At 42.9% G+C, this 24442-nt stretch overlaps 1 protein-coding gene across 2 annotated transcripts in view; it reads left to right on the top strand.

Moving 5' to 3' along the window:
- The window catches only part of EIF4ENIF1 (eukaryotic translation initiation factor 4E nuclear import factor 1), a 243609-nt gene that overhangs the window by 173471 nt on the left and 45696 nt on the right, over positions 1-24442 (top strand). For both annotated transcript variants that reach the window (XM_033955267.1, XM_033955266.1), the window contains one exon: positions 18119-18230. In XM_033955267.1, the coding sequence (XP_033811158.1) occupies positions 18119-18230 (112 nt within the window). The remainder of the gene's footprint in view (positions 1-18118; positions 18231-24442) is intronic.

Here is a 24442-nt window from a genome sequence, read left to right as displayed (position 1 = left end):
CTCCTGCAAGCTGGACCCCAATTCCAAACCTTATGTCTTTCACCATTTCTTTGATGTTCTGAGATGCTCTCACTTCTGCTTTAAAATTTTCTTCACTCAGATCCAAGATGGCCGCGGACACAGTTTGCTGATCAACTGCCCGCAAGTCTCATCTTTTGAAACTTATCTTCCCTGCGGTTTTCGTTTGGTGAATAGTTGTCATGCTGAAGAGGAGAGGGAAGGGTGTCCCTGGAACCTCGCGGCACCCTGAAGTGGTCTTTTCCGGCAATATTGAAGACCTGCTGAGGCGGATGCAGGGTGCCATGGGAATGTCGGCGTTGCCATTGCCTGAGACGCTTCCGGGAGACGGAATGGAGGCGTCATTTCGGGCGCATGAGATCTTGTTGAGCCCCGACGTGAGAGCTCCTCCTCCCAACCCCCATGCCGCTAGCTCCCCGGGGGTGGAGAGGCAGTCAGAAGTCGGCATGCGGTTCCCCCCCCCCAGGTTCCCAGGGACAGTGAGATAAACAACGACTCAGGATCTTCGATTGTGCAGCAGATCCTGAATGCCCACGAGGATGTTACAACATTGGACTCAGTACCGACCCAGGAGGAACGTGGAGGAGAGAAACCTTTGGTTGGTGAGCCTAACCCTTCATTACCAGATTTGCAGACTTTTAATATTGTAAAGCCCCAAGAAGTGACTTTGGAAGCTCTGTGGGATATGACTGCCAATTTGGTCAGAGCAGTGAACACTAATTATTTTCAAATTGAGGCGAAAATAAAATCTCAGGACAAAGAAGTTCTCCAGATAAAACAAGACCTGGGTGAATCAAAATTAGATATTCAGAATATTAAAGATCAACTTAAGTCTTCCAAATTACTTCAAGACTCTAAGGATAATGTTAATTTAAGAAGGAAGATAGAGACATTTGAAAATTTCTCTAGGAATAATAATCTTAGATTGATTAATTTTCCCCGAATCTTAAGTTACTCCAAAAGAAATGTTAAAACGCTATTTGTTGGAGATATTAGAAGTTCCTAAAGATTCAATGCCTCCTTTCACCCAGGTCTATTACTTGCCGAATAAAAATCAAGTTCATCAGGAAAGGAACCAAGATCCAATTGATGTGTCTGCTTTACTTGAATTGTCAGATAAAGAAAGTGCAACACCTGCAACACTGATTGTGACTTTAGCTATTACATTGGATAAAAATTGGCTTCTGAGATTATTCTTCAAAAATAAAGAGAAAAAGTTTCTTGATCTTAAGATACAAATGTTCCCGGATTTGGCAAAAGACACATAGAGGCGTAGAAGAGAGTTCTTATTATTAAAACCTGGAGTCTTAGCTCTTGGAGGCACTTTTTATCTTCGCCATCCCTGCAAATGTATAGTACAATATAATTCTCAGAAATATGTTTTCTTTGAGCCATACCAGCTAACGGCTTTTCTCTCTATGTCCCCCCTGGAGAGGGAAAAGAAATGAGGGCTTAAATATATTAGACGCCTGATTACCAGTTAACTGTGTTCCACATATCTTAAGTTTATATTTTCTTATTATTCCGTTTGTGTTACATCGTGGACTTGAGTGATTAAGTAATATTTTATTCTTCATAAAATTGGATTATGTATTATTTTTTCTTTTGTTGTAATCACTTTCTGTACAAGTGAATCTTGATTTGTTATTTGAAATTATAAATAAATAAATAAATTTAAAAAAAATTTCCTTCACTCAGCGTTTCATATCTTCCATCAAGAGCTATACTGACATGTCCTCTGCTTCCTCCTCTAGCTTGTTCTTTGTTTTGCCGCATGAGTACTGTGTTCTGCTGTTTCCTTTGTGTGGGCCCCATATACTTCCTATGAAAGAAACCCAAGACACTGGGAACATCTGTACAATTCACTCACTATGCTGTGTCAAATCAATTAGTAGCATTTCTTCACTAATTTGTGAAGAGGATTTATTCTTTAAAAAGTTTCAAGTTTATTAGGTTTTAATATACCGACCATCAAATAAATATCTGGCCGGTTTACATTACAATAAAAAATAGATAAGAAAGAGGAGTTAATATAATAAATATTTAAAAGTACATATAGTGTATATTAAAACATAAACAAGACAAACTTGATAGTGAGGGAAGAGGTTATTGGGAGGGTAAAGTTACATTGTTGAGAGAAAAGGGAGAAGGAGGGAATGGGAAAAAACATTTGGGTGGGGAAAAAGTCTTTTTTTTTTTTTTTTTTTTAGAAATAATATTTGAAGGTTAAATAATTGAAAATAAGAGGAAAAGTAGAGACTAAACTGAGGTGAATGCATCGCGAAATAGAAAAGTCTTTAGGCCTATCTTAAATTTATCCAGTTGTTGTTCGTCGCGAAGAGGTTGTGGTAAAGAGTTCCACAGCGTTGGAGCAGAAACAGAGAAATTTATTTTCCGTGTGTAGTAAAAATGTTTAATAGAAGGAATCAAAAGGAGATTTTGATTTGTAGATCTCAAAGTACGAGAAGAACATTGGGGAATGAGGAGTTTATGTAGAAATGAAGGCAGATGGGAGGTTTTTATTTTAAAAGTTAAGAGAATAATTTTATATGTGATTCGGTGGGCCACAGGAAGCCAGTGGGCATCTTTCAGAACTGGAGTGACGTGATCATATTTACCCAGTTTATAAATGAGTTTTATAGCAGTATTTTGAATCAATTGAAGACGTCGGATTTCTTTTTGGGGAAGACCGTTAAGAAGGGAATTACAATAGTCTAAGTGAGAAATGATCAGAGAGTGAACCAGAATTTTAATAGAGTCGATCTGCAGGATAGAAGTTAATGAACGAATGATACGAAGTTTATAGAAACATGTTTTTATTATAGAACTGATGTGATCATGAAAAGATAGATCTTTATCAATAATGACCCCTAAAAGTTTTATTTTTGTTTCCATTTGAATTGGAATTGATTTAATAGTTATTTTTTCCAGTAAAGATTCAGTATTCTTGGTTGAGAATAAGAGGCCACGAGATTTGTTAATATTGAGGGAAAGTTTGTTAGAGTAGAGCCAGTTGTTTATGGAATCCAGTTTATTGTTTATATCTTTTATATCAGAAATTTTGGAAGTGTTGATTGGATGAAGGAGCTGAATGTCATCTGCATAGGCGAAAATCGTAAATCCGATAGATTGAGCTAGAGTTAGAAGAGGAGATAGGAAGATATTAAATAGTAAAGGTGATAGAATAGAACCTTGTGGAACACCATAGATTTGAGGTGAAGAAATCGATGTTTCATTCATTGCATGGACTTTAAAACTGCGTTCTGTGAAGTAGGACGTGAACCATGAAAGTGCAGATCCAGTGATACCACAGTCTTTGAGTCTATTTAAGAGGAGAGAATGGTCGATGGTATCAAAGGCTGCTGAGAGGTCGAGAGATATAAGAAGGACAGATTTTTGGTGTTCATGATAATAGTGTATAGTTGAGATGAGGCCTAGCAGTGACAGTTCCGTTGAATGTGATGAGCGAAAACCAGTTTGACAGGGATGTAAGGCGTGAGTTTTTTTGATAAATTCAGACAGTTGAGTGTGGACGATTTTTTCCGTTAGTTTTGATAATAGCGGAAGATTGGCAATTGGACGGTAACTTGATGGAAGAGAAGGATCAGAATTGTATTGTTTAATTTTTGGAAAGACGAGAGCAGTTTTCCAACCCGAAGGAACGGTACAGTCAGAGAGAGATTTAGATATCATTTCCCAGATATAAGGGCCAAAGTGAGAGAAAAATTTTTTAAGGAAGGAAGGAGGAATACTCTCTAAAGAAGTGTTAGAGGTATTTAAAGATTGCAGGATGGGAAATAGGTTTTCTAACGGTGGCATTTTAAAGATTGAGCAAGAGCTGAATGGGAGAGAAGAATCATCATTTTGTCTATAAATATTAGGAGAAGTAGGGGTGGGTCCGAGATGAATTCTGATGTCTTTAATTTTTTTTTCGAAAAAAAGAATTAGTTCGTTAGCTGAAGGAGTGGTGGTTACAGGTAGTTTTTTTTTTTGAGTATTTAGAAAGAGATTGAGCAAGGTTAAAGAGAGTGGAGGAATTGCGGGTGGTTGATATAAGTTTAGTGTAATCTTTTTTTTGCTTGTTGAATTGCATTTTTGTAATGAGAAGCTTTTTCTTTATACAGGGTGAGGAGGTTGTAAGAGGGAGTTTTTCGCCATTTATGTTCTGTAGAGCGAAGTTGTTTACGAAGAAGGGTGAGATTTTCATTATACCAAGGTTGTTGTTTGTTTTTTGGGGTTAGATTTGAAGTGAATTTCTTTTTTTCCTGTTGGGGTGCCAGAGAATTTAAAAGGGATGTTGTGGAGGTATTCCAGAGAGAGGTTTGTTCATCTAGAGAAAGGGAAGAGAAATCAGTAAGGTTTAAGTTGAAAAAATTCTGAATGTCTGTGAGAGTAATTTTGTTAGTATTGCGAGTGAAGTGTGTATTGTTTATGTTTTGTTTTTGAAAGTTATATTGTTTTGAGGGGGATTCAAGGTGCCAACTGATTAGGAAGTGGTCAGACCAAGGTAAAGGATGGAGTTGAATGTTTTTGAAAAGATGGGTAGCAGAGAGAGGGCAAAAGATCATGTCTAAGGTGTTACCGGCTTCATGAGTAGGCGAAGAGATGAGAGAGGTTAAGGAAAGGTCAGAAATCAGTGTTAAAAGTTCGGAGGTATTGTAGTGGTTAGGGGAATTGAAATGAATATTGAAGTCACCAAGAATAATAGAATCTGGATAAGTGATATTGAATTCAGATATAATGGAAATTAGAGTAGAAAGTGAAGTTTTCGTTACGGGAGGTGGAAGGTAGATAAGAAGAAAACTAAAGTTAAAGGAGTAAGGGGATCTGATAAAAAATTGAAGGGTTTCGACAGAGGTAGTGGGGGATGAATTTGAAATGTTAGATTGGCAGGGGATAGAAGTGTGAAAAATAATAGCTATACCTCCTCCTCTTTTACCTGAGCGTGGGTGAAAGATAGCTTTAAAGTTAGGAGGGCAGGCTTGGGTTAAATAGGCTTCTTCCCCTAGGGATAGCCAAATTTCGGTGAGACATAATATTTGAAGTTTATGTTGAGTAATCGTATCGTGTATAAGATGATGTTTATTTTTTATTGATCGTACGTTTAGTAAACCAATATTGAGTTTTAAGGGAGAGTGAGTTGAAACGGAGTAAAAAGTGGGAGAGGGAAGGATTGGGATGGTAGTATAGCATCTAGTATGAGGTTCAGTAGTGAAAGGAAAAGGGTTTTTCTTAAGAGGTCGGCGGCCCCAAATGGAAGAGATTGAAGACATTGTTTTAAGGTTGGGGGATTGGGGGATAGGATAATTAAGGGAGGTAAGTGAAGTTAAGAAGAAGTATATAGGAAACAGCACTGCAAGTAAAAAGATAAGAAAAGAAAGATGAGTTACATTAGGGAAGAAAACTTTGTTTAATAAGTGAAGCAGCTGCATGAAGGAGCGCACCTAAGGAGCAGGATGCGCCTTCGGCGTGCGCCGCAAAGCAGGGGAATTTAAAGGAAACGCTACCGGTGGTGGAAAGTGGGCGGAGTCGTCGGCGCCGCTGCTTCGCGCCGGCGTTCCCTTTGGGGTGCAACAGAGCTGTATAAGATGACAGGTACAAATAAAATTTAAACTTGAATTAATAACTAAAAACACGGATTAAAAAAACCAAGTGTTAAATAATAATACAATAAAATAAGTTGAGTCCAAGGAAGGAAATCCGGTATTAGCTTGTGGTAAGGGACGGGTGCGTCAGCAGGCAAAGCAAGGTAAAAGGGAATTAACACGTGATTTCAACTCTGCTGATATGTTGCTGCTTGTAACAGGAACATTACAGAGATATGGAGAAAGGGAAGGGCATGTATGCGGCAGGAGGGGGTGGGGAAGGAACTTGTGAAGATGGGGGGAGCAGGGAGGGGCACCACCACCCCAGGCGCCTCTCTCCCTTGCTACACCACTACACACCATAGGTAACATCCATATCCTTGGAGTGAACTCTTACTTACCACTACTTTGTCACCTCACACTGAGCTAGATTTTGATCCAGTCAGTCATGTTAGAGCCCATTCCAAGGATGCTCAGTTTATGGGTTGTTCTTGCTGAACCCTGTCTTACTGAAGTACACCATATCACCCTTTAAGCATTTAGAAAAGACCATTTATTGCTACTAGGAAATCTGCTTGCAGAATTAGCATACCACTTACACTAATACATTTTCCATAAACAGATTTTGAATAATAAAGGTACTACTCAGGATGTATCCTTCCAAATTAGGATCAGGCTTCCATATTAAAACTACCAATAGCATTACCAGTGCTTTTTCCACTACCTCAATGACCAACTCTTCCGCAGACTACTTGAAAACAAAATTCCATTCTTCGAAAGGCATTTACAATTTTTCTTATCCTTCGATTCAAAAAGTTAAAAATGTTCTTCCCAGGAACTCGGGTTGAAAAATCAGTACCACCCAAATTGGAACCTTGCAATTCTTAGGCTAAACTGTACAGCTATAGCAATCTTTGCTGTCTATGGGGAAAAAAAGTTACATAACTCTAAACAAATATTCATGAAAGCAAAACTCTGCACAAGTCATATTACTTCACATTCCAATTCAGGTTGAAGCATATCTGATAATAAGCTAAATAGAACTTAACAGCCCCTACACAATCTCAAAATTCTTTCTAGAAATTTTCTGAGCTCAGTTTGCTTCTGTCCTGATGACATGCCCCAAATGTGTATTTCTAGGATTCTGCTGTTTACATAATATATGCAACTCTTCTAAAAATGTCACATTTTTCTAGGAAGAAAATTCCAATCACTACATTTTTTTTGGAAATGTTACCCATTTATTCAAATCCCAAAGAACTGTCCCCATTCCATGGTCACCTTCCCAAAATCAAGGTACACACAAGGGGGCCAATAATCATCAGCAGGAGATAACTAGACAGAAGCCTCTCATATCCAGTTATACAGTTGACCAGGTGATCCTTGTGTTTCAGCAGCACATTAATATGATAGTGCTGCTGAAAATTTGGACAGATCAACAGAGTTCTATCTAATTAGTGCCGCCGTATTATGGGGGTGGCATCAAGGTAGAGCTGGGAGTTACCTGGACATTGAGTTACCTGGGCATCAGATATTCAGTGGTAGGACAGTAAAAAGGCTGTCCTGAGTTAAATGGATATTTACCTAGTTACTAAGTTAAACAAGTAGAGAGGATACGGTATATAAGCTTAAGGTTTAGATTAGTTTAATATTCCCCTGGCCAGATCATGTGTGTGATGCAGAACCTTTTAGTTAAAGGGTCTCTGAGCACGTGCAGATGCTCCCATGCTGATGAGCATTCAATCAAAACCATAACAAAATTCTCAGGGGGATAAAGCCCACCCAAAAAAGGGGCTGACAAAAGGGGAAAAAGTTGCTGCATTCCCCTGCTGTTTATGGAGAAAAGCTGTTACAGATAAGGACCTAGACGCTCTCTGTCAAGAAAAGCAAAGAAATACAGGCACACTTGCTGAACAGTGGGTCAAGGAGGATTTTCTTTTTTGACCCGCTGGAAAGGGCAGGTGGAAAGGTCTCGTCTTTTAGAAAGCAAAAAAAAAAAAGTTCTTGAGAACAAGCTGACCAAAGTCTGCATTTTTCTGTGATAAGGTGACAAGGCAATAGTGTTTTAATGAACATGTCAAGTGAAGACCATGTAGCTGCACCACATTTTTAGCTTTGCTTGCTATTAACGTGTACTAAACAGGTAAATTCCTTTATCCTTGGACAAGCAGGTAGCATATTCTCACAAATGTGCGACATCATCCACGGAGCCCTGGTATGGACAGTGAAAAGTGTAGTATCACTTTAAGCTTTAGCAAGCTTTTTAGACTGCCTGCACTTGCGCATGTGAGTGCCTTCCCACCCGACACAAGGTCGTAAGTTTTTCATTTTCCACAGAGTGAAGACGTATCTCTTGTTTCTCCGTCAAGTTGCCTTCCCGCTTATAATTTTTATTAACTTTTTTTCAAGTTGTTCTCTCTATACTTTTCTTTTTAAAAAATAAGTAAAGTAGAAACATAAAAGAAAAAGTAACTCTGGACTTTCTTCAAACTTAATTCAAAGTTCAACAGCTGCCTTCACAATTCCATTCTTACTTCCTGTGGTGATCATCAATGGATTTTTGGCCTTGTTTCTGATTTATTTATTTAAAAATTTATATACCACATATAAGAACATAAGAATTGCTGCTGCTGCTGGGTCAGACCAGTGGTCCATCATGCCCAGAAGTCCGCTCAGCAGTCCACATCGGCCCTCCGGTCAAAGACCAGCGCCCTAACCGAGACTAGCCCTATCAGCGTACGTCCTTGTTCAGCAGGAACTTGTCTAACTTTGTCTTGAATTCCTGGAGGGTGTTTTCCCCTATGACAGACTCCGGAAGAGCGTTCCAGTTTTCTACCACTCTCTGGATGAAGAAGAACTTCCTTACATTTGTATGGAATCTATCCCCTTTCAACTTTAGAGCGTGCCCTCTCGTTCTCCCTACCTTGGAGAGGGTGATCAACCTGTCCTTATCTACTAAGTCTATCCCCTTCAGTACCTTGAATGTTTCGATCATGTCCCCTCTCAATCTCCTCTGTTCGAGGGAGAAGAGGCCCAATTTCTCTAATCTTTCGCTGTATGGCAGTTCCTCCAACCCCTTAACCATCTTAGTCGTTCTTCTCTGGACCCTTTAGAGTAGTACCATGTCCTTTTTCATGTATGGTGACCAGTGCTGGACGCAGTACTCCAGGTGAGGGTGCACCATGGCCTGGTACAGGGGCACGATAACCTTCTCCGATCTGTTCGTGATCCCCTTCTTTATCATTCCTAGCATTCTGTTTGCCCTTTTCGCCGCCGCCGCACATTGTGTGGATGGCTTCATCGATTTGTTGACCAGAACTCCCAAATTCCTTTCCTGGGAGATCTCTCCAAGTACTGCCCTGGACATCCTATATTTGTGCATGAGATTTTTGTTACCAACATGCATCATTTTACACTTGTCTACGTTGAACCTCATCTGCCATGTCAATGCCCATTCCTCGAGCCTGATTATGTCACGTTGCAGATCTTCGCAGTCCCCCTGCGTCTTCACTACTCTGAATAACTTTGTATCGTCCACAAATTTAATCACCTTGCTTGTCTTACCTATGTCCAGATCGTTTATAATCAAAACTCATTCTCCATTCCTTATTTTACTTGGATAACATTTTATATATTTTGATTCCCCAGTTTTCAACAAGTCATTACCAGGGGTCAGTAGTTTTAAAAGTTCAATTACTTCTACACATAAGCTTTTGTTGGCTCAGGCCCCCCTTTTTTCGTGATATTCTGTCCTCAATAAGCTCCTCTTGAGCAGACTTAAAAAAAACAAAACAAAAAGAAACACTCAAAACCACTTAACCAACTTCTGGTTTTTACAGGGATAGTATACAAGTCCATTCTCACTTTCCTTGTTAAATCTTTGAGGGGTTTCATCTTACTGGCATATTGTTTTGATAATGCTTCCCCTTGCTGTTTTTACTGATTTTCTCATTTTAAGGCTTATTACGTTACTTTTTCAGCCTTCATGAGATCTTACAGAATAATATTACAAATATTTTTATCAGGAGGTTGTTCTTCTCAGTAAGCCACTATGTCGTTCTGATTTTGTGTTCCATAGCATTGGCTTCTCTATGATAATTCTTTTCAAGAAAATCCTGTTTTTATTCGATTACAAAATTCGTATCTACTCAAGGATAGGACTGATTTCAACTGTTCGTTGGGTCGACTGCTCCATATAGGTGCATTAGCCAGTTGCTCTCTTATTTGATTCTTGAATATTTTTGACATATCTATCGCATATATTTAGATTCTACTGACTCTAGGAAGTCGTTTATCTTTCAACCTCCATGCACATAGGTTTTATCGGATTTTTTTTCTTTACCTCTAGTGAAACATAGGGTTCCTTTCTTCATTTTGTCCATTAGGTTCCTTCCCTTGCCCCTCAATCTCGCATCAAATATTAGATCTTAAGTTTACAAGGCAACTTGAGTTTTCTGAGTTCTCGGTACTCTCCCTCCATTTCTTTTTTTTATGTTTAAACGATTTTTATTAATTACAAAATACAAACCACAATAGTATACAAACTAGGAAACAGAACACAGTCCCCTATCAACCCCCCCAATCCCCTCACAACAACCAAAAGCAATACTTAAGAGTGCCTCCCCAAGGAACTTGGACTCTTATAGTCCCAACTTCCCAAGGGTAAAAGAAAGACAATATGGAAGCCTAAGAAAGACAGACAGAAAAATAAAAAAGAAGAATGGAAGAAAAAGAAACAACTGTGTTGTGCCATATTCCTGCACATCTGACACGCCCCCCCCCCCCCCCCCAATCTCTTTTATTCAAGCTAGGGAGTCACATTTGTGAGAATATGCTGCCTGCTTGAGAATAAAGCACAGTTACTTACCATAACAGGTGTTATCCTGGGATAGCAGGCAGATATTCTCACAATCTGCCCACCTTCCCTAGTTGGTTTATTTGCTTGAGTATTGAACTGATGACCTCACGAGCTGGCATTAGGTGGGAAGGCACTCGCGCATACGTGGTGTGGGCAGTCTAAAAAGCTTGCTAAAGCTTAGTGATACTACACTTTTCACTGAGGGTAATTGATATATCAGTCTGATTATGTAATTTGGTGTTGTCAATTTTTTTTTTTTTTTTTGTAAAATAATTGAAATATTGTTTTATGTATATTTGGTTGTGTTGATGCTTCACCTTGTATAAGACGGATTATAAATAAACCAAACTGTCCGTACCAGGACTCTGTGGATGATGTCACCCATTTGTGAGAATATCTGCTGTCCCAGGATAACCTTCTTGGAATCAGCTGTGTAGTCCTTTTAAGAGTCCTTCAGTCCGGCGGCTCAACCGTTTCACAAATTCACTGCTTCATCAGGGACACATTGTGAAAATCATGAAATATGTAGATTTCCAGATGCTGTTTGCAGACTTTAATAATTTAGCATGTTCATATGGAGCAGGATCCTACATGCTTTTGGAAAAGAATGAAGCATGTAGGATCCTGCTCCATATGAACATGCTAAATTATTAAAGTCTGCAAATAGCATCTGGAAATCTACATATTTCATGATTTTCACAATGTGTCCCTGATGAAGCAGTGAATTTATGAAACAGTTGAGCCGCCGTCGGACTTAAGGACTACACAGCTGATTCCAACAAGGATTCCCTTGGGCTTTTTTGTCCTATACCATCATAAGCTAAGTCTCAGGATAACACCTGTTGCGCTAAGTAACTGTGCTTTTCTGAAAGTCTTCTGTTGACAATATCCAAATTATAAAAGAATCTCTTTCTGGTCTGAGCCCTTAAATTTAGAAGCCAATTCCTTTTTCAAGCTTGCTTTCAGTATTGTCCGGGGGGGGGGGACTCTCATATTAAGAAATTCCACTATTACCTAGCAGTAAACATGGAATTCTGTTACATTCCTTCCAGAATCAATACGATAGGTGTTTTAATTCAACTCATGATCCAGGTCTTGCAGAAAACCACACTTAGACAAATGGGCTATTTCCCCATAGCTGTGTATTGCTGCAAAGAATCCACTCTGGATTTATCATTCTGCCTCTGCTGTACTTCATTGGGTTCTGTAGCTCCACCTAGAGTTCTTTCTGCTGCACGCATGCCTGCAGGAATGCGAGTTCTGCTCTCCCATTTTATAATTCTTATTTGGTGTAATTTTGTCCCTTTTTTGGGAATTTTGGTGCTTGGAGCGATTTCAAAACTCTGCCTGCTTGAGAATACACAGACTTTGGTCTGTAGCAGACAGGCTGATCCCACTGGGTACTTTTAGTTAGTTATTTTATTTGATATACCGCCATTATTAACAAAAAAGTCAAATCAAAGCGGTTAACAATAGATAATCAAAGGGAAATAATTTAAAACAATAAAAACAGGAGGATAGGGGAAAAAGAAAAAAAATGTGAGAAGAAGAAAGCAAAGAAAGAACTAAACTGAAATGTTAAGAACTAGGGTCAAATGCCAGTTTGAAATAATAGGCTTTTAAATGGGACAGGAAAAGCTTGATGGACCATTGGTCTTGACCCAGTAAGGCTATTCTTGGGTTTTTTTCAGAATTTTTCCAGCTCATGTGGAGAGTATATCTCGCAGACTCGGCTCACACAGCCCTGCCAGTTTCCAAATCAGTGTCGTTTTTAGATGAGGTTACTGCCCAGGTCCACAGTGCCGAGGCCACTGTGGATCCAGATGGCCTTGGTGGGTGCAGTAATACTTTGGAGTTTCCACCCTGGATGACACTGATTTCCTTTGTAGAACAGTTCAGCAAGGTGCCTCAGGGAGCTTTGATCCGGTTGATGACCCCTCTATACACTGCCTGTTTAAGTTGGTCTTAGTCCACCATTTTATTTGAATGCTATGAAAGAGCTGAAATTGGCAGGTCAGCCCTCCATGTATGGTTACACTGCCATGAGCCATTCTAATTCTCCTTTTTTTTACCCTGCGCATCCAGATCTCACTGTTCTTGCTGCAGAACAGTGGGAGACGCCCAGAGTTCTTTCAAATTGGCTAAACTTTATCCTATAGCGCTGGATTTTTCAGCAGCTATTTTAGCAGCCATATGTGGATTCAATAGTATCTCAGGTTACCAGGCGTACAGCCCTTCCTAGTGAAGTGGGAGTGATGCTTAATGACCCCTGGATTGCAGCATGGATATGGTCTTGAAGCTTTTTGATGTAGCTTCTTCGGGCATTAAGACTGCAGCAGCTGCCTCACTTGCAGCACGTGCCTGTCACATGAATTTGCGCTGTGATCCCTCAGTGAAAGTTGATGCCTGCTCCCAGCTGGTGCTGGAGGGCATGGAATATGTAGCAAACCTCTTGTATGACCTTAAGGGTTCTGATCAAGGTCTCGCAGGACACTTTGGATCCTCCACTGGGCTGCAGAATCGGCATCTAAGGCGACTTTGGGCAGGCTCCCCTTCAAAGGGCAACTGCAGTTTAGTAAGGGGCTGGATGACTTCATGGCTAGCGTCCTAACTGTCTTCCAGATGGCAAGTGCTGTCCTCTGGGGTGGCAGTCATAATGATATTCGTCCCTCATGTAGGTTCTGCCAGAATTCAGTAAGCTCCTCCGCCCAGAGATCTAAGGATACAAACTGCTTTGATGATCCCAGATGCCAGCAAGTTTCGGGTTCTCACACCAGCCTCTTTTCTAAGAAGTCCCAATGATGTCAAGGACTTCAGCCGCGCTTCCTCGCATTGGAGGCTAGTTGTTGGAGTTTCTCAAGAAATGAGATCAAATCTCCTTTGAGCGTCGGACATCATACGAGTGGGACACAAGATAGGCTTCTTTCATTTGCCCCCCCCCCCTTCCTGGATTTATGTCTGGATTCTCCAGCAGGAAATCCGGAAAAGAAGTTAAAGGTCCAGGTGACACTTCAGTGTGTCTTGGACATTCGTGCCTTAGAGCCAATTCCCAAAAGCGAATTGGGCTCAGGTGGATACTCCTTATACTTCATTGTGCCAAAGAAAGGTGCAGAGGACTGGAAACCCATTCTGGTTCTCAAAGCGGTCAGTGCTTTTTCGAGGATCCCACACTTTCATGTGGAGACAGTGAGTTTGGTGATAACAGCATTAGGTCTTAGGGAATTTCTTGCATCTCTGGATCTGACAGAGGCTTATCTTCCTATGCCTATATTCTCGGGATACCAGAAGTATCTGAGATTTCATATTCTCCAGCAACATTTCCAGCTCACAGCCCTCTCATTTGGGCTTGAGACAGTCTCCTGCACCTTCACCAAGGTGATGGTGGTAGTGGCAGTACATCTTTGCAGAATGGGGGTCCAAGTTCATCCCTATCTGGATGACTGACTGATCAGGACTCCATCCAGTCTGGAGTGCAAGCAGGCAGTGCAGACAATGGTGTGTCTCCTGTGGTGCGTGAACTGGATTGTTGATTTTCAGGAAGAGCCAGTTCTCTCCATCTCAAATGCTGGAATACTTGGGAGCTCAGTTTGACACACTCAAAGAACATTTTTCTTCTCGAAGTATTGGGGTCCATGGCGGTCTCCCTGGAAGTTGTGCCCTGGGCCAGGGCACATATGAAGCCTTTGAAGGAATCCCCCCCCAATCTCATTAGTCCCCTTGGCATCATTCTCTTTGGATGCCCCTTCCCAGGATGGAGCAAGAACAGAACACTGGTGGATTCATGGAGCAGCTGTGGTACAGGGCATGCCTCTTCGAGACATGGAATGGATTGCTCTCTTGCCCGACAGTCTTTCAAGCTAGAGTGCTTATTGCAGGGATCACTTCATCCAGGGTCAGTGGACTTCCCATCAAAAGCCATACGTTTGGCATTCAGGGCTCTTCAAAACACCTTGTAAGGAAAAGCAATAAAAGAGTTTTCCAAGGATGCCATGTTGATGGTATACGTGAATCGATGAGGGAGCACCAGAAGTGTGCACTTGAATCAGGAGGCATGGATGTTATTCCAGTGGTCAGCGCTACACCTTAAGGCTTTCTCTCCAAAGCAAACATGACCAGAGTTGAAAATGTGCAAGCAGACTTTCTCAGTTGCTAAATCCTGGATCCGGGAGAGTGGTGTGTCTCGCAGAGAGCATTTTGTCGCATTGTGCATCATTAGGATGTGTCGCATTAGGATTTTGTCGCATTGTGCATCATGATGGACTGGTTGGCTTCAGTCAAGAACTCGAAAGTCAAGAGCTGCTACAGTCAAACAGAGCCAGGAAGCTTGGGGCTAGATGCATTGGTTCAGTCCTGGCCCACTCGAGATCTCCTTTATGTCTTTCCACCTTGGCTTTTGGTGGGTCAGGTCATCCATAGGATAGTGACACATCCAAGCTTGGTGATCCTGGTGGCCCCAGTCTGGCCTTGCTGCCCATGGTATACGGATCTGGTCCATCTTCAGCAGAATAGGAAGCTCAGGCCCTCTCTTCATAACAACCTCACTCAGGGTCTGGTTCCCATGGATTTACAGCATGGACCTTGAGCACCAGACCTTGATGTGGAAGGATTCCTTCGATGGAGTCATAGCCACTCTGTTAAGTCTAAGAAGCACTCTAATATGTGGTGGCTTACACCAAGGCTTGGAAGGCTTTCCAGTGGTACTGGGCCAGTGACCCAATTGAAGTGTTGTGAGCTTCTTCCTGCAGGCCGATCTAGAAAAAGGCCTGGTGGTGGCTTCCCTCAAGGTACAGCTGTTCAGTTTGCTTATAGTTCATCTAGATGTGACCAGATTTATCAGGGAGCCGCTTTGTTTGCGGTCACCCCTGTGACAGCTCTTTCTTGCGTGGAATTTAAATATTGTGCTAAAGGGGCTTGCTGAGGCTCCTTTTGAGCTGCTTAAGGATGCATCCTTTCTCAAACTTATGGTCAAGACAGTGTTCCTCGTGCAGATCATGTCTACAAGATGTATTTCTGAACTGCAGGCTGTCTCATCGAGAGACCTTTCTCTGAATCACGGATTCAGGGCTTTCCTGCATTACATTTCCTTCCTTTCTTCTGAAAATAGTTTCAGATTTTCATGCAACCCAGAAGTGTGAAATCTTATGCCGCTACTTGGAGAGGACCAACACTTCTATCTTTCTGACCATCTGTTTGTCCTGACTAGCCAATCCAGGCGAGGTAGGCTAGTGTCTAAGGTCTCTATTGCTCGATGGATCCGCATGGCCATTTCATCGACTTACATCGCCTGTAGTAAACAGCTGCAGATTTCACTTAATGTGCACTCGACCAGAGGTGTTGCAGATTACGCATCAAACAGTTCTTCCGACCGAGTTATGTAGAGTAGCTACTTGGTTTTCCCTTCATACCTTCAAAAGATTTTACATAATGGGTCTGATGCGCCTTTTGAGCCTTGGTATTGCAGGCAGACTCTTCTGTCTCACCCTAAACGTTGTATATTAAATCTTGGGGATTAAGTTAATAAATAGGCATTCATTAATGTTTATAAAGAAAAAATTATAATGCCTGTATATGAAGATAAATAATAACATAAACCCAACAATTATAATAGTGCTCAAGTGAATGTACTCGGTACCACCACGCACACCGGTCATTTGAACTAAGACCAATGGAATAGAGGACCATCATTGCAATATCCTGTCCTCCATAACCTTACTCTGATTCTCTGTATCAATACAAGTATTCATTCAGAAAATGGGCAGTAATAATAAATCGCTACTTATCTGTGCGAGTAAACTTATAGGATTGAAGATTGTAGATATCTTGAGGTCTCATATACTGCTAATGCTTCTTTCCAAATGACCCAGGATGTGTCCCAACCAACAAAAAGTGTCAGTCTCCCAAAGTATAAAAACCACCAAAAATCCGGACATGCTCTTCATACTTCAACCGTGCCTAATCAGAATAATAGACAATGAATAAAACTCGGTCCATCCCTCAACTCTGGCCTCTTCTTCAGGAGGAATGGTGTGATTCAGAAAAACCGCCGGATTTTGGCTGCATAACTTTGAAAATATAAATAAACAAAATGAGAGGACGCTGTAAACTCCAATGGTCTAAGGTTAAAAGAAAAAATGAAAAAATAAAGCTTAAATGCTACACACTATATCTGTGACTGACTATAGTTGAAAACTACTTAATCCAACCAAAATTCATAAAAACTTCTCACTTGGCAGCACTCACTTCAGCGAGCGGCCCGAATACCAGCAGAACGCAAACTGCTCCCTTAGTAAATGAAAATAAGCTGATCTCTGTTTTCAAAAGGAGACTGAGGGGCCGACCATTCAATTTAGTTATGTAAACCTAAACCCCCCGGAACAACCATACCCTATTCATAAATAAACTTCACATACAGGCATTATTATTTTTTCTTTATCACCTTAGACGTTGCCATTGCTTTGGTATGTCACCTTTCATATTGACTCCCGGAGGGGATGTAATAGAATGAAAGATTAGGTTTTTACCTTTTGGTAATCATCTTTTTGTTAATCCCTGACGCAATCAATATGACCCGCCCCTTTATCTACTCTGTTTCTCTGTATCGCCTGCAATTTTCTGCCTCAGATGTCTCCTTTCAGGCCTAAGTATCTTCCTACCAGCAGATAGGGTCTGGAGAATTGTTCTATGTACATGAGTGCATCTCTTTATGGCTGGGTTAGTTCCATTTAATGCTTATTGCACACAGCACGTTGGTTCCATGTTGCTGGAAAAGCGGAAACTTAGAGGGGATATGATAGAAACTTATAAGATCATGAAAGGTAGAGAAAAGGTAGAGAGGGACAGATTCTTCAGACTAGCGGGGGCAACAAGAACTACAGGGCATTCGGAAAAAATTGAAGGGAGATAGATTCAGAACAAATGCCAGGAAGTTCTTCTTCACTCAAAGGATGGTGGACACCTGGAATGCGCTTCCGGAGGAGGTAGTAAAGCAGAATACGATTTTAGGTTTCAAAATGGGACTGGACAAATTCCTGAAGGAAAAGGGGATTGGAGGGTATAATTAGAGGGGTACTATACAGTACAAATGCTTTAGAGTAATAGATCACTTACAGGTCATTGACCTGGGGGGCCACCGCGGGAGCGGACTGCTGGGCATGATGGACCTACAGTCTGACTCAGCAGAGTAATTCTTGTGTTCTTATGTTCTCTTCTCTATTGCAAAGCAGAACAGAATGCTGTTGTGTTGCAGGGAAGTTCTCCATGCCCCCTTTTGTGTGTATGCTTTGTTCCAGTGATATTCATTTGCTTTTGGATTCAACTGTAGGGGGCTCTGTGTTTCTCAGCTAAGTGGGAGGAGCAGAGGAAAAATGTGTGGTTTTCTGCAAGACCCGGTTTACAGGTTGAGATAATCCCCTGCAAAGTCAATATGATAGGTGTTTTAACAGAAAGATTACCAAATGTAAGAACCTAATCTTCCAATCTATTTACCCTATGTGATACTAAATTTATCCACCCCTAATTTGTTTTGAAAAAGCTTTTCATACATCAGAGAAAATAGCCTGAGAGGTGTGGAGAAAGTGGTACAGATGAGTACTTTAGCTGCACTTATGGTGCTGGGTACAGATGATATTTTAATTTTGCTTTTTTTTTTGTTTTGTAGCTCTCTCCATCTTTCACCCCTACTTCTGTGATTCGCAAGATGTATGAGAGTAAGGAGAAGAGCAAACCAGCAATGAATCAAAGTAAAGAGGAAGGTCAAAGAGAAAATGATGGTGAGGCTTGATTCAGTTGTGCCCTCATTGTAGAATGGGAATTTGCTTTAAAAAATTATAAAACAAGTGTTATCCCAATATGCTCCCATGCTAGACCTGTATATTTTCTTTGTTTCAAAGCAGCAGCTTGTATTGAAGTACTGGGGTATAAAACCTAACCCTTGCTCTGGACCTGCAGCATTGGGTTTCTGATAGGTTCAGGCATTTGTTTGGGATCAAATATATAGTTAGTGGAGGGGGGAGGTACACCAAGAGGAGATTTGGAAATAGCAGATGTGGTACTGTTATTTTAGTAGAGGCAGAGGCATAGGAGCCAACTTTTTGAAAATGATTGGGGGTACTGGACTCATAACTCGCAACAAACTTCCCTTCACCCATCAAAGAAAAAAAAAATACATCTGGTATCACATGGTAGTGATGGTCCTGTATCTAAATGTCAAGAGCAGGGGCAGGGAATGTAGACAAATCAAAAACTAGGGTTCTCTATCTCTCTCTGTCTTTCTCTCTCAGTCTCTCTTTCTTTCTTTCTTTCTTCTATTCCCAAGTTTGCATCTCCCTTCCCCCCCTTTCTATTTCCAGTGCACTTTTCCCTAGCTAGTTGCCATTCTGTGCAGGTTTGGCTAACCCATCCCTTTATTGATTCCCATTTGTCACTCTTCTACAGGTGAGACTTCCTTTTTGTTTATACATTAACTCATCTACAATTTGTGGCTTCCCATTGACCACAGATCATTTCCTTTCTCTTATCTTCCTGGCTCCAGGCACATTTTTGTTTTCTGAGACTGGACTTAGGGCTACATTCACTAACCTCCGATTCAGGCAGGTCCGACAAATTCACTAACCTAAAATATGCAGATGGGGATGATCAGAGGAACGCCCCCATCTGCCTGCACGGATTGCGCATGCGCAGACCCGTCCTAGCTGTGACTTTTTTTTTTTACTTAAAAACTTTTTTTTAAGTTTAAACTTTTGCAGTGCTGGTAGCTCTTCCCTTCAGTGAGAGCCCGTGGGTTTAAAGCTGGCATTGCACTGCGGCGTGCAGCCCTGCTTTAAAACCATGGGCTTGCACTGTGGGGAAGGGCGGCAGAGAGCAGGAGAGTCGGGGCGAGCAGGCAGGAGAGATCGAGCCAGGCAGGCTCATTCACTCAGGAGATGGGGCTGACAGGTTAGAAAGCAGGGTGGCAGAGGGCAGGGCAGTCGTAAAGGGCTTCAGCGACTGGTCCTGAGCAGTCGCTTTTTGCGAGCCCAGTCAGATCGAAAAAAAAGTTTAGTGAATCGCATCCCTGCCTACTTTGAATGCAATTCCCCTCATTTGCATGCACGCATCAGAAGTGGATCACTACACAGGTTACTGAATACTGCAGGAGGGAAATATGGTCGCTAAGGGCTCGCAAACCAATCGGTACACGATCGGTTTGGTAGTGAATCTAGCCCTTAGATTGTAAGCTATTTCAAGCAAGGGCTGTCTTTTGCATGTTTAATGTACATTGCTTCGTGCATCTGGTAGTGCTATAGAGATAAATAGTAGTAAGGTAGTAGCATCCATAGGTCGAATCTGTGAGTATCAGGACAAATGCTGAAGTGAAGAAGGGATGAAGAACCAGTCTCAGAAAACAAGAATGTGCCTGGAGCCAGGAAGATAAGAGAAAGCGAAGTTACTTACCTGTAACAGGAGTTCTTCATGGACAAGCAGTCTAAGTCAGCCACACTTTGGTGACATCAGCTAACATTCCCAATTCGGAATTGCTCTCCCAGAGCTTAGGTGAGGCTTTTGGGAGCCTCATCTGAGCATGTGAAGGTAGCCCTATATATACCTGTGCTGGCCCTCGCTAATCCAGTTTAGTTCATCCGCCCTTCCCAACGGCCGGATCACAGCTCTCCGGTACCCTCTCCAGTACCCTAGTCCCTCTATACCCTTTTTACACCTATTCTATAACCCTTCATTGGAGTTCCTTTCTCTCCCAGCTCTGTAAACCGTGCCGAGCTCTACGCTTGTGGAGATGGTGCGGTATACAAACCTAAAGTTTAGTTTAGTTTAGCTCTCCACCAAAAAAAAGAAGAAAAAAACCAAACAAGAAAAGAATGGCAAAAGAAGCAGTGAAGACCACAGAAAAACCAGGCTTTAAGAACTGCCCGACCTGCAAGAGGAAAATGAGCTCCATGGACCCCCCACGAGATGTGTATCCGCTGCCTCAGGGAGGCTCACCTCATGGTCGCCTGCCCTCAGTGCTTCAAAATGTCCCCGAAGGCCCGCAGAAACTGCCTACACACACTCAAAAACCTAGCGGAAGACAAACACAAGAAAGACAAAAAAAACCCACCAGCAGCCAGGAAGACACCATTGGCACACCAGATGCTGGTAAAGACCTCCCTGGGAACCCAAACGGCAGCCGCAGCAACCTCAGCTTACCTGTTGCCTCAAGAAGCCCAGCAACAACAGAGCAGACTGCTCTTAAAACTTTCTGGCTTCATGAAAGCCTCCCCGACGGCCGCTCTGCGGACTGGGCCGAGCAAGGGAGTACACACAGTAGCAGCAACGGCCGAGGGTCTCCTATCCCCTCCACCGGCCATTTTAGAGGCGCCGATCCAGGACTGCTCCAATTCTGCACGACGCCATGCTGCCTGCAGCCTCAAGACTACAACTGCCTCAACCTCATCCCAGGATGATGTCAGCACACCAGGCCTTGCCCCCTTAAAGGCACAGACACAGCAAAAGGCAAACCTGGCTACAGACAGTGCCTTTGCAAGCATGAACCCAAACTCTGCCCACCTAAAGGGACAGGACAACGTGCCTCACAGGAGCCTGCACACTCGGACCTGCAAGGAGGGTATATGAAGGAGATGCAGAGCATCTTCTTCCTCTACCCCCTCCTCCTCCTCGGCCGCCTCACCAAAAAAGGCGCAGAGGGTCGGCAGGTTATGGAGCCAGGAGCAGGGGCAGACCCCATCAGTCAGATGGTTACCCACATGCATCCGCCGCAACTCCCAACGTCCAGCTGCACCAATCAACCACTGCTGATCACGGACTGTTTGACCTCTTCAACAGATTCATCGCACAGCAACTCTCCGAGCAAAGGGCGCAGATCCAAAGCCTAGCACTGAACGCAGAGCAGACACTACAGCCACCAACAGATTAGAGGCAGGGAGCAGAGACAGCTGTGTCACACTCCCCAGCCACAGACTGCTATACCTCCAACCGCAGATTGCTATACCTCCAACCGCAGTGGGCGCTACCAGCAAAGCTACGCTTCAACATGGGGCAGCTCACACACATCAGCAACCCAGGAGACCCCAGACACAGAGTCTGCTTCTGGGACAACGCAGTCCGACACTCCTGCGGAGGACCTCACCTGCCCAAAGTTCCTCCAGAAGGTAGCTTCCAAGCTAGCACTCACTCCAATACAGGAGCCAGAGGCAACAGACGAAGCACCGGGACTGATGAAATACCTGAAAGTGCAAAAAGCTACAGCGGCACTGCCAGCTCACAAGATGCTACTAGATTGCCAGGACAAGATCTGGAAAACCCCAATGTCAGGCCCCGCCGTGTCTAGGAGGCTAGACCAAAAATACCAGATCAGTGAAGCAACAGTCTTTGACAAACCACAGCTCCCTCACCAATCCATCGTAGTAGAATCTGCCCTCGAGAAGGCTGAAAGCAACCACTCTCATGCCAGTGACCCTCAGGGCAAGGAACACAGGACCCTGGACTCCACCGCCAAAAAGGTCTACCATGGCTCTATGCTAAATGCAAAAATTGACACTCACTTATTACACCTTATCCTGTACAACGATGCCCTCCAGAGGAAAGTAGAGGAAACCCTAGGCACTCTACACCCGGAGGGGAAAGCCTGCATAGCTCCCTTACTGCAGGAAATGGAGGAATGCAGAAAACATATGATAAAAGTGACCTTTGATGCATTTGAAACTTCTGCCCGCACAGCCGGAGTAGCCATAGCAGCCAGTCGCCTGGCATCACTACGGGCCTCGGGACTACGTGAAGACACCCATGAGCGTATCGCAGACACGCCTTGCTCGGGGGAGAACTTATTTGGAGACAGTGACAGAAGCAGTGGACACAATGAAAGAACATTGCATTACTCTCCAAACCCTCCAGGGGAGGGCGCACCATGGCGCGGCATGATAACCTTCTCCGATCTGTTTGTGATCCCCTTCTTTATCATTCCTAGCATTCTGTTTGCCCTTTTCGCTGCCGCCACACATTGCGCGGACGGCTTCATCAACTTGTCGATCAAAACTCCCAAGTCTCTTTCCTGGAAGGTTTCTTCAAGTACTGCCCCGGATATCCTGTATTCGTGCATGAGATTTTTGTTACCGACATGCATCACTTTACACTTGTCCACGTTGAACCTCAGCTGCCATGTCGATGCCCATTCCTCAAGCCTGATTATGTCGCGTTGCATCTTCACTACTCTGAATAACTTCGTATCGTCCGCAAATTTAATCACCTCGCTCGTCGTACCTATGTCCAGATCGTTTATAAAGATGTTGAAGAGCACAGGTCCAAGCACCGAGCCCTGCGGCACCCCACTGGTGACACTCTTCCAGTACGAGTATTGTCCATTTTTTCCCCACTCTCTGTTTCCTATGCTCCAGCCAGTTTTTAATCCACGTGAGTATTTCACCCTCGATTCCATGGCTCGCAATTTTCCGAAGAAGTCTTTCATGCGGAACCTTGTCACACGCCTTCTGAAAGTCCAGATATACAATGTTGACCGGGTTGCCCTTTATCTGCCCGTTTTCTCCCTCAAAGAAGTGCAGCAAGTTCGTCAAAACAAGATCTTCCTTTGCTGAAACCATGCTGGCTGGTCTTCATCAGACCGTGTCCGTCATGGTGTTCAATGATGTGATCCTTTATCAGCGCCTCTACCATCTTTCCCAGTACCGAGGTCAGACTCGCTGGTCTGTAATTTCCCGGGTCTCCCCTCGAACCTTTTTTGCAGATCGGCGTAACATTAACCACTTTCCAGTCCTCCAGGATCTTTCCCGTTTTGATTGACAGATTGGCTATTAGTTGAAGCAGTTCAGCTATGGTCCCTTTTAGTTCCTTGATGACCCTCGGATGGATGCCATCCAGTCCCGGGGATTTATTGCTCTTAAGCCTATCAATTTGCTTGCATACCTCTTCTAGACTGACCGTTAACCCTGTCAGTTTCCCATTTTCACTTCCAGCATATAGTCTGATTGGTTCCAGTATGCTGTGTATATCCTCTTTGGTAAAGGATATACACAGCATACAGCTGACAGACTAAACACATTTTTTTGCGTCTGTATATCCTCTTCGGTAAATACAGATGCAAAAAATGTTAGTCTGTCAGCGATTGCTTTGTGCTCCTTTAGTGTTCCCTTTATTCCTTGGTCGTCCAACGGTCGTTTCCCCTTGATATATCGAAAGAACGACTCGACGTTTTTTGCCTCATTGGCTATTTTTTTTCTCGTAGTCTCTTTTGGCCCCTTTTACTGCCTTATGGCACCTGCGTTGATGTTTGTGCTTATTCCAGTTTTTGTCCGTTTTTGATCTTTTCCATTTTTCAAACGAGGTTTTTTTGTCTCTGATCGCTTCCTTAACCTCTACAGTGAGCCATGCCGGTTCTTTATTCTTTTTGATCCCTTGTTGATAACTCAGTATATAGAGATTTTGCGCCTCAGTGACCATATCCTTGAAAAGAGACCAAGCTTGCTCTAGCGTCTTTACAGCGCGTATCCTCTTCTTAATCTTCTTCCCCAACATGCATCTTATCCCATCGTAATTACACCTCCAAGAGCACCATATGCGTGTTCTCTTACCTGGACGACTGGCTGTTTTTGGGTCCATCAACCCAGGTAACAGCAGTCAATACAACGAAGTCACTCCTGCAATCCCTGGGGTTCCTCGTAAACATCAAAAAATCCGTACTACAATCAACAGAATTCATCGGGGCAAGGATCTGCACACCCCTGAATGCAGCCTTTCTGCCCCACTCAAGGGGAAAAGCAATACAAAAACTGACTCAGCAAATATCAGACACACACAGTCACAGCAAGAACAATACTATGCCTCCTGGGCCATCAAGCAGCCTCCATGCATGTTGTCCCGCTCGCCAAGCTCCACATGTGACCCCACTCTAGTGGTTCCTCAGAAAGAACTGGAACCAACACACACAGCCTCTGTCTCACAGAGTCACAATGGACCAGAAAATCTGCACCAACCTCAA

Source organism: Geotrypetes seraphini, chromosome 8 (assembly GCF_902459505.1).
Source record: "Geotrypetes seraphini chromosome 8, aGeoSer1.1, whole genome shotgun sequence".
Classification (NCBI taxonomy): Eukaryota; Metazoa; Chordata; class Amphibia; order Gymnophiona; family Dermophiidae; genus Geotrypetes; species Geotrypetes seraphini.
Note: the sequence above shows the minus strand (reverse complement) of the source record. Positions and strands in the feature narration are given on the sequence as shown.